At 36.6% G+C, this 13,385-nt stretch overlaps 1 protein-coding gene across 1 annotated transcript in view; it reads left to right on the forward strand.

The window, feature by feature from the left end:
• FRK (fyn related Src family tyrosine kinase) overlaps positions 1–13,385 on the forward strand; it is a 46,732-nt gene that overhangs the window by 8,261 nt on the left and 25,086 nt on the right. The window contains exon 2 of the mRNA XM_065734673.1: positions 11,141–11,262. Within this exon, the coding sequence (XP_065590745.1) occupies positions 11,141–11,262 (122 nt within the window). The remainder of the gene's footprint in view (positions 1–11,140; positions 11,263–13,385) is intronic.

The raw sequence follows: 13,385 nt of genomic DNA on the forward strand, positions 1-13,385 counted from the left end.
CTCCTTTTGGAAAGTATCAGTCATTTTAATTAGCAAAGTCTCTGTGAAGTATGCAGAAGGAGTCTCTGCTGTTCTGACTGTATCTGGTCAAAGCAGCCAAGACAACACATGATAAGGGAGGTGGTGAGGAGAATAAATCTGGTTGGTGGCGCTAATTGATAACGGTACGTGGCATCAGTTGTACTAATTGATGGGCCACCGAGAAACAGGCAAGCTGGGACTTTGCAAGTGATGAGATACAAACTTGGGGGTCCAGGAGATTGGAGAGAGTTTGGTGGGACTGTGCCAACCAGCGAGGCACTGTGCAGGGGAAGGATGTTGGGGAGGTGGAAAGGTAGGAAGTGGTGGGAAGGGGTGTAAAAAGGTCTGCTATGAGTAACGTGTGGTGGTGAACCTGGGGAATGCTGTCCTGTGCACCAGCGTCAGTGACCCAGTGTCTGCCAGCCCAGGAAGTGGAGGTGATGAGGCTGCTTGCATTTATCTTCTGTGTGAGTCCTGCACATGGGACCTGTTGACGGTAGTGCTTTCTCTGTGACCATCTGTGTGATTGGCCACATCCCTATTCACCATGTAGATAGTTACTAGTTCTCTGTATTCCAGTAAAAAAGAAAAGATCAACTTCAGTCTTGCTCTAATTTCAGAGTAAAAATGATTAAAAAGTCACCTAGGAATGAAATAGCTTTCTGACGTAGTCTTGTGCTCTCTTATGAAATAAACCATATTTATGCATCTTGGGCCATATATGCAGATGTCACACTGCAGATGTCACACTGATATGGAGTTGGATATGCTAGCTTTTCTTCTGAAAGTCAGAGGTATCTTTAAAATGGTACAGTCCTTATCTCTCAACCTTGAAAAATTACCCTAAACCAAGTAGAATAGTTTGTTAATAAACTTGTCATCCACATGTAAGAGATATTATATCAGGGTAACAGTATTACACTAAAAGAGAGCAAATTTAGAGTAGATATGAGGATTAAATTCTTTACTGAGAGGTTAGACACTGAAACAGTCTTCCTAGGGATGCAGTGGATGCCCCATCCCTGGAGGTGTTCAAGGCCAGGCTGCATGCAGCTTTGGGTGACCTGGTCTATTGGAAGGTGTTCCTGCTCATGTCAGGAGCATTGGAACCAGGTGATTTTTAAGGTTTCTTCCAACTCAGACCATTCTGTCGTTCCATGTTCCTTGGCTTGGGATCATCTTGAGTGCCAGACTGCACAGTTCTTTTCTGATTTTCCTTGAAAACAGAGTAACCTGATCTCTCTCCACTGTAAACTGAACTAAAAGAACACAGAAGCATGCTACTGGCAACAGGGTATGGAAGTATGTGCCTGTGCGAATGCTCAAGAGAGAGCTCTGCACAAAATCTGTGGACAGATTAACATCATGATCTTTAACAGCCAGAGGGGTCTTTTTGTTTCTGAAGGCTTCTCTTTTATTTCTGTGCTGCAATGATTTTCCTTGTTTGAAGAGAAAATAATTTTTCAAGAGTTATTTTCTGAAGAAAATCAATTCAGTGGCTTTGAAGGCAATAATGTTTTAAGTGAATGTATGATGGAAAATTTTCTTGTGCTTTCGAGTTTCCCTTAATGTTAAATCAATAGATGCTATTAGTGTTCTCTGTACCACTTTAACATTAAGACTACCTCATGGTTTCAGCTTTGTTTCAAAGTTGTTATGAAAAGCAGAGGTATTGGTAAATTTAGAGAATATAACAGTATATCAGTACTTGTATTCAGGTATATATTAACAAGTGTGTAGAGATACTAGCATTGATGCAAGGTTTTACAATGCTATCTTGAAAATAGGAACTGAGGAATACATTTTTTTTTTGTCTATTTGGGTGTTGTTGATTTTTTTTAAGTAATTATGTGGCCATATTTCACACAAAAAGCCTAAACCAATGTCCATTATAGCCAACAGTAGCCTTTCATTTATTCCAAAGACAAGTGTTTTAGAACAAGTTTTAAATGAAAATGTTCCCTTATCCAGGAACAAAAACATTACTGGGAACAAACTTCAATACAGTAATTGACTTTAGCAACTTACATTGAAAAAATCCCAGTAAGTTTTATAACTAAAACATGGAAAAGAAGTAATATATCACTTTTATCTACCATTAATTTCTTCATATAGCAGAACTTCAGAGCAGACTGAAGGCAGATGACCAATATTACAAAGAATGCATTAGAGTGTTGAAATTAATTACTCAGTAATCTCAGGATAAGATTTATTTATGGAGGTTAACGTTAATTCAATTGGACTATTATTTGGTCATTGTTTTTTATTTTGATCTTATTGTTCAATGACTTGGTTGAGCTATGCTTATTTGCAGACACCATGAATATGGCCTTGTAGTACTATTGCTACACAATAGTCACTTTCCCATCATTATTGAGCTAAAGATGTGATGGTTTGCTGACCTGAAGGCACAATGATTGCTTTTGCAGCAGCCATACTTTCCCCTAAGAGACACCTTTCTCAATGCCTGGAGGGGCCAGTGGAAATCTTTGGGGAAAAAAGGGAGGGCTGTGAGCATGGAGTGGGTGAGCCTGGAAAAGAGAAGGCTTGGGGGGATCTGATCAGTATGTATAAGTAAATGAAGGTAAGCTGTCAAAAGGATGTGGCCAGACTCTTATCAGTGGTGCCAAGATAAGAAGCAACAGGTAGAAACTGAAACTTGCGAGACTCCCTCTGAACATGAGGAAGCACTGTGAGGGTGACAGAGCATTGGAACAAGGTGCTTACAGAAGTTGTGGAGTCTCCTTCATGGATATATTCAAAAGTCACAAAGATGTAATTTGGTGCAACATGTTCTAGTCATCCCTGCTTGAGCAGAGGGTTGTACCAGAGGTATCTTCCAATCTCAGCCATTCTGTGATTCTGTGAATGTGTTGGTGTCCATTTCAGAAGTTGGAATGGACTCCAATGTGGGGCAGAGTAGGTGCACAACTTCACCCCTTCCTTGTTACCCTGAGTTTGAGGGATGTCTCCCAAGTGTTCACACAATTTGTTGATACGGAGGCATGCTGAGGGGTGAGGATAAAAACTACTGTGAAAAGTTGAAGATTTCAGCCAGGATGATGCCTAGAGATATCTAATTCACAAACAGGGTTTGCCACAGAGCAATTGACAGGGCAGCTGGGATCCATCAGCTATTAAAACACAGGAAAACCTGGAGCACATACTACATTCATAGAGTTTGAGAAACATTTCTCATCTCTCCTTATTCTGCTGCCCTAAGGAAGACTTTTCATTTCCTACATGCTTTCCTGTAGGAGGCATGACCTCTCTGCTCCAGTCCCTGCTTTGATTTGCTCCCTAAAGCAGGTGTCAGAGCAAATTCAGAAACACATTTGCTGCACAATCGACTGTTATTTTTGAGAAGTGAAAAATTAACATAACGTGATACATAATCTCTTTTAACAGAAGTACACACTAGTGTAGTTATGTCCTACTGCAGTACTTACGAAACTGATGCATAACCCATGTGTTGTGGACCTTTATAAAATCACATCTGACTAATCTTTGTATTTATGTTTACAAGACAATAAGTTTGTTCTAGACTGTAAGAGGAAACGCCAATCTCTGTGGAGGATTTTACTGCACACTGTTGAACATTACCTTATCCAAACAATCCCACGCAGTTCCTTACTGTAAAAGTCCCTACAGCTCTGACAGACGTGCTCTTTCAGGCACAGCTTATTATTTCCAACAAAAACAATGACAAAGCAAAGCAGTTTCTTAGACCATAACAGACTTCAGGTACCTAGAATACTTTTTTGATACCCCTGCTGCCTTCTTCTCATGGCTTGAAAGTGAATGGAGAATGTAGTTTGGCTGTACTTCTTTTCAGATAATGTAATTATTTCTGGGAAAAAAAAAGAAAGAAAGAAAAGAAAAACAGTTTTTGTTTCAGTAGAAACTTCATTTCCATTTCAGAGCAGAAATAAAAAACTTTGGATCTGAAAATTATTCCATTTGAGTACCTTCAAAAATGAACTATAGTGTTCTGTTTAGGAAAGCACAGGAAAGTTTAACTTTATTTCCTTTCTTTCTTTCTTTCTTTCTTCTTTCTTTCTTTCTTTCTTTCTTTCTTTCTTTCTTTCTTTCTTTCTTTCTTTCTTTCTTTCTTTCTTTCTTTCTTTCTTTCTTTCTTTCTTTCTTTCTTTCTTTCTTTCTTTCTTTCTTTCTTTCTTTCTTTCTTTCTTTCTTTCTTTCTTTCTTTCTTTCTTTCTTTCTTTCTTTCTTTTTTCTTTCTTTGTTTTTCTTTGTTTTTCTTCCTTCCTTCTTCCTTCCTTCCTTCCTTCCTTCCTTCCTTCCTTCCTTCCTTCCTTCCTTCCTTCCTTCCTTCCTAGTTCCTTCCTTCCGAGTTCCTTCCTTCCGAGTTCCTTCCTTCCTTCCTTCCTTCCGAGTTCCTTCCTTCCTTCCGAGTTCCTTCCTTCCTTCCGAGTTCCTTCCTTCCAAGTTCCTTCCTTCCAAGTTCCTTCCATCTTGAGTTATCAGCTCTTACATTTTTCATCTCACCAATTTAAAGCAAGTCTACAATAAATATAGTATTTATGAAAAGATGTCAATCCATCAGCAATAACCTATTGACGAGAACATTAGCCTAAAGTTACCCAAAAGCCAAGAAAAAAATGTAATCCATTATTTTCCAAAACTGTGTATTCTTCTTTGTAATCATTATTTTAAGAGCACTTATAATTCTGATCTCAAAGTGTGGAAAGTAAAATGGGAATTAATATGCATTGCCTCACAAAATGTCACTTTCAAAAGTACAGGCAGACTTCTATACACTTGTGCAATGAAATAATTCTACGCTGTTGGTTTTGATAGAGCTCTTCCATTTAGATAACATGGAAATGTGCCTCTGTTTTTTTGTTTGTTTGTTTGTTTGTTTTCAGAAATATTCATGTATTCTGTGTTTTTCCATATGGAATGAAAATCCAACTTACTCCACCCACTGTTGTATTTAAAAGACTCAGAAGCTTCCTGTCCATCACAAAGTACATACGGATAGTCTTCATTTCACTTCTGATAAGCTACTCAGCAACAAAGATCTGAGCAATATACATGACTCAGATCTTTACGTGTGAAGAAAACGCATTGTGGTTGCGTAAGATTAAAAAGTGCTGCCCTACCTAAGTGTCCCTGAAAACCTGAATTTCTAGTTTCCCTTGGAGGAAATTACTTTCTGAGTTTTGTAAATAAGTAATCAGAACTGAGCTGTGTCACTGCAGAGGTACATTTTACACATATTTTTATTTTAATTATTGTCTAAGAAAGTTTATGCAGTATGCTAAGATTTTAATCCATTTCCATATGTAGACTGTAGAAAGCTGTTGTTACAAACATTTTTAAAGTCTTATTCTGACTCATTGGTTGATGACAGTACTTCGGGAAGATTTAAAGCAATCCATTTAACATTGAGCTTTAGTCAACACATGACTAAAGTGAATAGTAAAGTATTCTCTTAGCAAGTAAAAAAGTGAGTGATGAGATGAAGCTAAGAAAGCAAAAGGGAAACGATCTGTAAAGAGCAACACTTACAGTGGGAGTTAGTCTGTGAAACTGCTTCCCCAAATAGGAGCAGGATAAGCTGGAGACCAACATTTCCTGAGCAGCTTAGGCAGCAGCAGATTATAGATCCTGAGCATTAAACAAAATCCTCAGCTTTGTCATGTCTTTATTTTCTCTTCATCTTCTGTTAGCTCTGAGTTTCTCCCTTCTTTTCCTCCATCTCCTTGATGATAACTTATGGTTCTCTCTACTTTCAGTTTTTAATATCCTGTTTCCTCCATCTCTCATACATCGCTCTATGCATTCCTTTACCAACACTTTTAAATTCCATTCTCTTATATTTGTGCCATGCACCCTTCAGTATCTGATAATGAATGGCAATGAGAGATACATGGTATTAAAAATAATCCCAGGAAGGCCTGTGGAAGGTAGCAAGGAATCAGGGTTTGGTGTATAAAAGAATTTAAACTTAATTTTAGATTTTTCAGCTTCTGCTTAATCAAAAGGCTGGAAAACTTGTACTGTGAGGAGAGGCTGAGAACACTTTGTCCATTCTGGAGAAGAGAAGGCTGAGAGGAGACCTCACTAGTCTATGCATCTCCTTGGGGAGGAGAAGCAGGAGGTTATGTTGTCTGCTCCCTCGTGGCATCCAATGACAGAACACATGGGAATGGGACAAACTGAATAAGAGGAGGCTAAGATTGGTGATTAGAAAAAAAAGTTATGACAGTGAGGGTGGTCAAACACTGCAATAGGTTTCCTAGAGAGGTGTTTGATGTCCTGTGCATGTCAGTATTCAAGAGGTGTTTGGACAGTATCCTCAGTAACTTACGTTTAGTCCTGAAGTGGTCAGACACTTGGACTGGATGATCTTTGAAGATCCCTTCCAACCGAATTATGCTGTTCTATGCTATGCTAAGCTACATTATGCTATGCTATTCTATATTAAAAGTATATGCTTTTTGCTCTCAAAGAAAATTGTGCTTCAAACTAACTAAGCATTTGGAAATAAAATTGCATATATTGAAATAACCAAACAGATAACAATTGTCAAATTCTAATGAGCCTTCTTCTCAGCAGAGAGGACATGCTGGGGGCTCCCTTAGCAAACTTCTGTCCCAGCTTCTGCACTGAATGTTTACCCACAGCAGACTGCAAACCTGGCATGGATTAAAAGCTGTCTCAGCTGTACTCTTTGTCTTGCTCAGATAACAGCAGTGTAGAGTGGCACATGCAAGCCTGTTCAGGTTTCTGTGTGCTGAGTAAGGGCAGCGATCACAGGATGGTCATATGATGAAAGGAATTAAATAAGAACCCAGCAGATCTCCCTCTCTTGCTTTCTACACATCTCTCCTTTTCTCATGTGAAACAATTCCTGAAGTTAACAAATATTTGTCTCTGGACAAACTGTTACATAAAGTACAATGCTGAATTCTCTGAAAAGTAGGCCCTAGACATTTCAAATTGGATGTACAAAATCAGTAGAAAGGGTTTATGATAATGTCCTATTGCCTTTGTCCCCTTCCATGGTTTTTCTCCACTATAAATAGTAGTTTTCAAACAAAAGTGCCACAAAATAAATAAATGAATATTTGTAAAATGTGCAAATATTATAATCATGAGCACTATAACAGAGGCTTCTAGGAAATTAGCCATTTGTGTGGTTTTATTACTTTTATTGAAAGCAGAGATTAAAATTTACAGTAAGTGAACTCTATACACTGACTAAACAAAATAAAGGATAGAACTATTCAGTGAGCAGCACTCAGATTTAAACTATGAGAAGCAGTGGATGTAATTAAACAGTGATATATTGCATCATCCTGAAAATGGCTGAGTCAGAGCCAGGAAAGCAAGATGAAAACTACCATCTTCTTACTACAGAATTCTTTATTTTGTGTACACAACTTTCTATGAATATATATGCGGAGGCATTTAAAATGTATAATTTAGAGACCACCGCAGTTGGTGTTAGATATTGCATTAGCTTTCTGCATTCCACAAGAAACTGGGATATATTTGTTTTTACTATATATAACATAATCTATTTTTCTCTATTTTCATCCAATTCTTCTGTTCTAATAACACCAATTCTTTGTTCTTAGTCTCAGAAATCTCCTCATAGCTTAGCACTATCAATACAGTTAACATATTATTTAGTGTGCTGGAAAGCCGCCAGCTATCCTGTTTATCCTCTTCTGTAATAGAGACTTCTGAGAAGGAATGACAGGAATGAAAACAAACCCTCCAAGTTGCTGAGATTTAGTGGTATCATGAGATTTACCCTTACATGAGAGTGTAAATTCCAGTTTCCAACACTTAAGAGAAATGAAAAGTGAGATGCTCTTATGCCACAAAGTACTAACCAAGGATAGGATCATGATGTCAATTTTAGCATATTTAGTGCTTTTAAAAACCAATTTCATGTGACTGATTTCCTGCTATTTTTTCTGTTATGCCTCCACACTTTGAATGGTCTTGCCACGTAGCCCTTCTCTACTTAACTGCTGATTCAGCCCTCAGAATTTTCCTTTTTAGTTGACCATTCATAAAATTCAGAATGTGTTATGGACCTCTGCCTTTGGCTTTATTTTACTTCCAGTCCTTGAATAAAAAACAAACAATCCATTTTTATCCCCCAAACAGCTAGTTATTAAAACAAATACAGCCCCTTCAATATGATGCTGTGGAGCTGATTTTTGCTTTGCTCCTGTGTAACTTGGGTGAAGGCAGAGAGCTGGGGAGCTGTACTCTAGTAAGCCCTGCTGATAATAAGAGCCATAGTCTGAACTTCCACATCACATTTTATATGCTGGTCTTCAGTGTGGCTAACAAAGAGAAGTGAGAGATGTGAAATTTCCAAAGTGAAGGATGGCAACTGTTAATTCAAAAGATCTTGGTCACTTCTCAAGTGGAGATGGCGCTCTATTTTTATTAGCTTAGAGTTTCTGTTGGTGTGAGTTTGCAAAGGGGATGCCCAGAGAAAGGGTATGCTTCCAAAACATTTCTCAAATTAAAAAAAAAATTCACTTCAACCATGATTGGAGGGGTCTTTGGCTGTGGTTCCTCCCATGCAAAAGCAAATGGTAGAATTAGGAGAGAGACAAGTACTAGAGTTGGAGAAAGGTGGCACAGTAGCTACTCAAAGAAAGTGGAGGCTGTAGAAAGATGTGTCCTCTCAGGACATATTATCTGGCCCATGATGGTATCTTTGGCTAAGGCTTGGCCCACATCTTGAATTAGAATTAGGAAAGAGACAAATCCTAGGGCATTAATTGGAATGGGGCAAGAAAAGTGGTTTGATATGGATTAGCTAGTTGTGGTGGAGGCTGCAAACAGATTTGTTTCATGTATTCTTAATTCAAATTATGACTGAATATTCAGAATGAAACTATGTATGAATTGCTAATTCATAACTGCCTAGTGTCAGTGGAGATACACAGATGTCAGAGAATGTGCTGGTCAAGTAACCTGAGTAGCGGATGGTGCTTGCTGTTTCAGTTATGTTTTTCCAAGAGTTCTATTTCAAAACCTTCATCTAATTTTGAGCTATAAAAAACGAATAGATTTACTAAGAATAGGGTATTGTTTTGGTCTGACTTTCCCATTCCAGAGAATAATCTCTTGAGCAAATACTTCGATTTGTTATTTCCCTTAGAGTACTTTTTCCTCTGAAATACATGCTTTTAGATAAAGTAAAATGTTAAGCCTTTTGAAGCATAAGCTCAATCAATAGAAATAAGCCCCTAAACCTTTTTAAAAGGAACTTAAACTTCAATTTATAATGAAAATAGACTTTAAATTTGGAGTACTTTTGTTAAAGAAGTGAATAGCAAATTAATTTATTTTCTTTAGGTTTAAGGAGTTATTTTTATACAAACAGAACTGCTTTTGGTACTGGATTATTGTTATAAACTCAGTGACTTTGAACTAAGAATATCATATTCAGAAGGAAGTGATCATCCCCCTGCACTCAAAACTCTGTATCAATTCAAATTCTTTAAAATAATATGGTTTCATAGTTTTTGGCTGCTATTCTTGAGAATGTGTATTTAGAAATTTCAGAGAGATTCTAACTTCTAGTTTTTAGAGCAGATAAATTTTCTTCAGGATTTGGTGGTGTCAAATTTGTGCTCTGTCTTCTCAGTGCTTTGATGTGAACATTAGTCAAGGATTTGAACATGTATTGATTACTTAGTTTTCTAAGGTATAATTAATGAATTAATTAAACTAATTGAATTTGTACGTTTACTAATTAAAATGGTTACTAAAGCATTCTAGCTTTTTAATTAGGTTCCTTTTCTTGCCAAATATGTATTAAGGCCTATGCTATCCAAATCAGCTTCAAGTCAGAAGACAGGAATGAAGTCTAAAGTATCCATGTTTCATTTTCTTTTGTTAACAAAGCACACTTGGCATAGGTTAGCACCGTCTGTTTTACCTCTTTTTATTTCTTCTATATTCATACAAAACCATTTATAATTCATCATGCCTACTCAGCCAAGGTTTCACCCAATGTTATGATTTATTTCCTTCATTTCTCTTGGTGATTGGAAGCATTACATATACTAAGCTAATTTGTTGATGACTCTTCCAGTACTTTTCACTAGCAACTGACAAATCAAGTAGCTGAGTAGGCAACTTATGCGTCATGTGATACACTGATTTATCTTTAAAGTTTGCATAATAGGTTTATCTCTGATTAATTTAAAAGGAGCTTGCCTGTGAGTGTGTGGCATAATTCTGATAATTATATATCACCATTTACTTCAAATAAGGGGCAGAGTTAATCTTGGGAAGTAGTTTGTATGCTTGTTGGATGGAAGCTGAGTGCTGTCCCAGTTGAAAATGCTGACTCATTGTTATTTCAGTTTAATTTACACTCAGCACCACACAGCAAGAGTGCTAACTACTTTCCTGTTGCTTGCACAGAACTGTGGAAACTACAAGTGTTAGTGATAGAGGAAAAGTCTTGCAACTTTGAAAGGAGTAGAGAGGAATAATTTTCACAGAATATAGATGCTCTGATGTTTGCTGTGACTTGAGAGTGTTTTTTGTTGTTGCTGTGGTTGAACAGCATCAGAGCTGAAAAATTGCCATCATATTGCCATCAATAACTCATCTGAGATATCAACAGGGAAGTGGGATAGCGGGGGTCCTAGTATGGGTGGCTGCTAGGAACTTTACTGCAGCTTTGGGGAATCTTGATTTTTAAAATGTCAGGATTAGGTGCTTACTTGATTCTCTACATTGTTCGAATGGCATCAGCTGACTTGGCATCACTTTCTGTTATGATAACATTGGAAATATTTCTTGATGATTTTTTCTTGAGACAACGCCAGTCTGTCACATTTGAATTTTCTTTTTCTTGAAATCAGTAGTATTTTTCATCAGCTGCAGAATCCAAATTTTACTCATATGCTGAAGCATTATTTTCTAACAAGAAATTTGTATGTGGTTTATAGTCTTTCCTGTAATCTTTCACTCTTAGAATTGGAATTCTAATCAGCATACCACACATTAACCTCTAGTAAACACACAGCAAGTTCATAAAACCTAAATTGTATTTCTAGTATGTTTCACTGACTGGTAAAATTAATTGTTTTTATTTGTTTAGATGGTTTTTTGGCCCAATCAAAAGAGCAGATGCTGAGAGACAACTGTTATATCCTGGAAACCGGGCAGGAGCCTTCCTAATCCGAGAAAGTGAAAGTCTAAAAGGCGAATACTCACTTTCAGGTATATTTCAGCTTTACATCTTAAGCTATGGTTTAAAATTTTCTGAGGTCATTTGGACTTTAGCTTTTTTGTTAAACAATATAGTTTTAAATGAAATCAAAATATGTGATAATATTTATTTCACAGAAAATATATAAAGGAAACTTGGCAAGAGTCAGTTGGGGTTTTACTAACTTTTATAGGTCTTCTTTATTAATTAGTTCAGAGCAAAAAATAACTTGCTTAGTACTTCCAATGCTTCAGTTGCCTTGAAGTTGTTTTCATAGTTAAAAATGTCAAAAATGCCTTATTACTCTACACCATGGTAGAGTTGACTGGTATGCAAAATAAAAATTAAGCATATCATAGCAAATGTCTGCTCTTTAAGAGAATAAGATTTTGCTACCTTAGGGTCATGCTTGCTTGTTTTCAGAGGCAAAATGATAGAAAGATTTTCAAAGCTGTACTTCAGAATCAGTTATGTTTCATTGAAAAGTTGCCTGTAAGGATTGGTAATAAATTAGATTTATAATGATTTAAAAGGACAATAATATGTTCCATCTGTTATTTTGATCCAAAAGACTTTCAAATAAAAATATTATTTTTTTTTATTTTCTTGCATACATACACATTCCATCTTTTTTTTTTGTGTGCAATATATATTTGTTGTCATAGAGGAAATGATTAAAATTGGTTATTTTCTATGGATATTTTTTATCAAACCTATCTTATTAGTGTGCATCAAGAGTTTAAACTTGTCCTTCAGACAACAAACTTCTACACTCAAACTTTCTGATGTGCTCTACGTTTTTCTTTTCTATAAGATAGTACAGAATCTTGATGTCCCTGAGTAAATTGTGGATGCCTCATCTTTGTAGACATTCAAGGTTAGGCTGGACGAGGCTCTGAAAAAATTACCTAGTTGTAGGTGCCCTTGTTCATTGCAGACAATTTGAACTAGATGACCTTTAAAAATCCCTTTCAACACAAATGATTTCATGATGATTCTATGAAGAATTACGTCAGTAAAAGGAGAGGCCTCTTGTATAAGCAGATGCTTTCACATTTACTTCTCTTCCACCTGAATGTTTATGCTAGTCACCTTCTAAGCATAACTAAAAATGCATTGAGCAGCTTAATGAACTTTTGACATAGTCTTTGTTTCTCTTTCTGCATCACTAAGAAAGTGTGTATAGCTGCACTGTCTTGTGGTAGTATGGGAAGGTTACTTTTTATTGCAAAAGACAAGGAAATATATGTTGCTCATGGATTGCAATAGAGAGAGGTTCATGAAATAAATATGATACTTTCTGTTCTGGGAGAACTCCTTCCACATTTTTCAGCTGGCCCTCAAGGAAGTTTGCTCTTGCTAAGAAGCACTGATATGAAAACTAACATAAACAAGGAATTAGGTTGCCTCCAAACTGTGAAAGAACTGACTCAATGTACGCACACCCTTTTATCCAAAGATTGTATTATAGCCACAGACTGTTCAAAATGCTTTCTCTCTATTGTGCTAACTTTTCCTTATCTTACATGGTTTTAGCTTCCAGCGAACTGACTTAATCCAAGGACTGAGCTAGACCTTTAATAGTATGGTTAGGAAGGGAGAGATAGCTATGCTTGTTTTATCTGCTTGATGCTGGCATTTGAATACATGACACCTTACTAAACATCAGTAAAAAATCTTGTGCTTTTGCATCTAGAGGATGGAAATGGTATTTCTATTTATTTATTATTATTATTCTACAACTGTAGCCTGCTAGAAAAGATTCAAAATCTTAATACCTTAGCATGCTTCCCAGATAATTCTTCAAGATGAAGGCAGCAGTCCCTTATTTACAAAGGAAGTATCACAGTGCAAAATCAAAGAGAATGAAAATAGATATTAGTCCAGAATTTGTGATGGATGAAACCATCCTTTGATACTGCTGTTCATTCTTTTCCCTGGAAAGGTATTATGAGGTATTTGATTTTTATTTTTGATTCAACTAAGTAAGCTTTTAGCAGATTTTTTTCAAGTTTTCTGTGTAAGCCTCTTTGGGAGCAGTTTTGATAATGGCTTATAACAGAAAGATATGAAACCATCGATTTGGATTTCTTCCATGCTGGTTTGTTAGATGTAAGAAGAACTGAAGAACATT

The sequence above is a fragment of the Cyrtonyx montezumae genome, unplaced genomic scaffold, assembly GCF_038088225.1.
Source record: "Cyrtonyx montezumae isolate F1298 unplaced genomic scaffold, pur_monq_1.0 scaffold_0, whole genome shotgun sequence".
Classification (NCBI taxonomy): Eukaryota; Metazoa; Chordata; class Aves; order Galliformes; family Odontophoridae; genus Cyrtonyx; species Cyrtonyx montezumae.